Genomic DNA, 1,262 nt, shown 5'->3' with positions numbered 1-1,262 from the left:
TGATCAAAAAGCTGCTTCCCAGTAGTGTTTGGCTGGATGGCGAACTCCAGCTCCGCATCCATGGTGGTGACCCGGACATTGATCTGGAAAAGAGGATGAGACAAGTCAGACTTGACTGAGTGCCCTTTTCTCTCAGTAACCTTGTGCTAAACTACTTAGCAGTGCATGCATGGTGTGTTCCTCCTGCTCCTCCATTACCACGCACGCACGCGCGCGCACACACGCACACACACGCACGCCCACACACACTCACTCACACACACACCCACACACACACTCACACACACACACACCCCGCATGGTATGTTCCTCCTGCTCCTCCATTACCACACACACCCACACACACACACGCACACCCACACACACACCCACACACACACCCCCCGCATGGTATGTTCCTCCTGCTCCTCCATTACCACACACACCCACACACACACCCACTCACACACACACACCCACTCACGCACGCGCACACACACGCTCACACACACACACGCACACCCCTAGTTTAGATCCAAATGTACGGCCTCTTTGCTTTCATAAAACATGTTTACACTTTAGTCTGAGCTGTTTTCCTACAAAAATACTTTGATAACAGTTAATATATTTTCCCATACGCCATCTCGTTTGATCCTAACAGCTGAGTGAGGGAGCCTGCAAGGCTGCAGTGGAATGGTTGGCCTCACGCTGCAAAGCAACAGTGCATCACGAAGGCAAGAATTTTCCGGGCCCTTCAACCTGGTTATTTACTTCCTGAGAACGCATGCTAAGCTAGGGAGTGAAAAGAAGCGATGAGGATCTATAAACCGGAATGTTTATAGCAACATTAGAAACTAGCCTAAGTCGTGAACACAGACACGGGATATGACACGCTGAGAAGACAGCTTACGCCGCCGTTTAAAATGGTAATCATGAAGACAGTGGAAACACAGAAATTGCTTCTAACATTAAAAATATGACAAACAAAATGGTCCATACTCTATCAATGCAAATGTGCGAGATATATCTAGACAAGAGATGACAGTAAAGTGCAAAAAAGGAAGTGCTGTTAGGTGGGAAAGCACCTGAGGAACTGATTTGGCGGTGATGGGAGGGCGTGAAAAATGTTTCTCATGCTGCCACATAGTTGTTTTGTTTCAAAAAACAAAACAACCAAACTGACATCAAGGTAGTTTTCAAATTTAACACTTGAGAAAACCCAGATTTATCTGCATATGAAAAACAGTCAAGTCTGGCTATTTTATCTCAGTCCCACAGGAAAA

At 46.6% G+C, this 1,262-nt stretch overlaps 1 protein-coding gene across 1 annotated transcript in view; it reads right to left on the bottom strand.

The window, feature by feature from the left end:
- EZR (ezrin) overlaps window positions 1–1,262 on the bottom strand; it is a 59,359-nt gene that overhangs the window by 29,721 nt on the left and 28,376 nt on the right. Inside the window, exon 2 of the mRNA XM_004368804.3 lies at window positions 4–83. Within this exon, the coding sequence (XP_004368861.2) occupies window positions 4–83 (80 nt within the window). The remainder of the gene's footprint in view (window positions 1–3; window positions 84–1,262) is intronic.

Source organism: Trichechus manatus, unplaced genomic scaffold, assembly GCF_000243295.1.
Source record: "Trichechus manatus latirostris isolate Lorelei unplaced genomic scaffold, TriManLat1.0 scaffold00002, whole genome shotgun sequence".
Classification (NCBI taxonomy): Eukaryota; Metazoa; Chordata; class Mammalia; order Sirenia; family Trichechidae; genus Trichechus; species Trichechus manatus.
The sequence above is the reverse complement of the archived record's forward strand: the minus strand, read 5'-3'. Positions and strand labels throughout refer to the sequence as shown.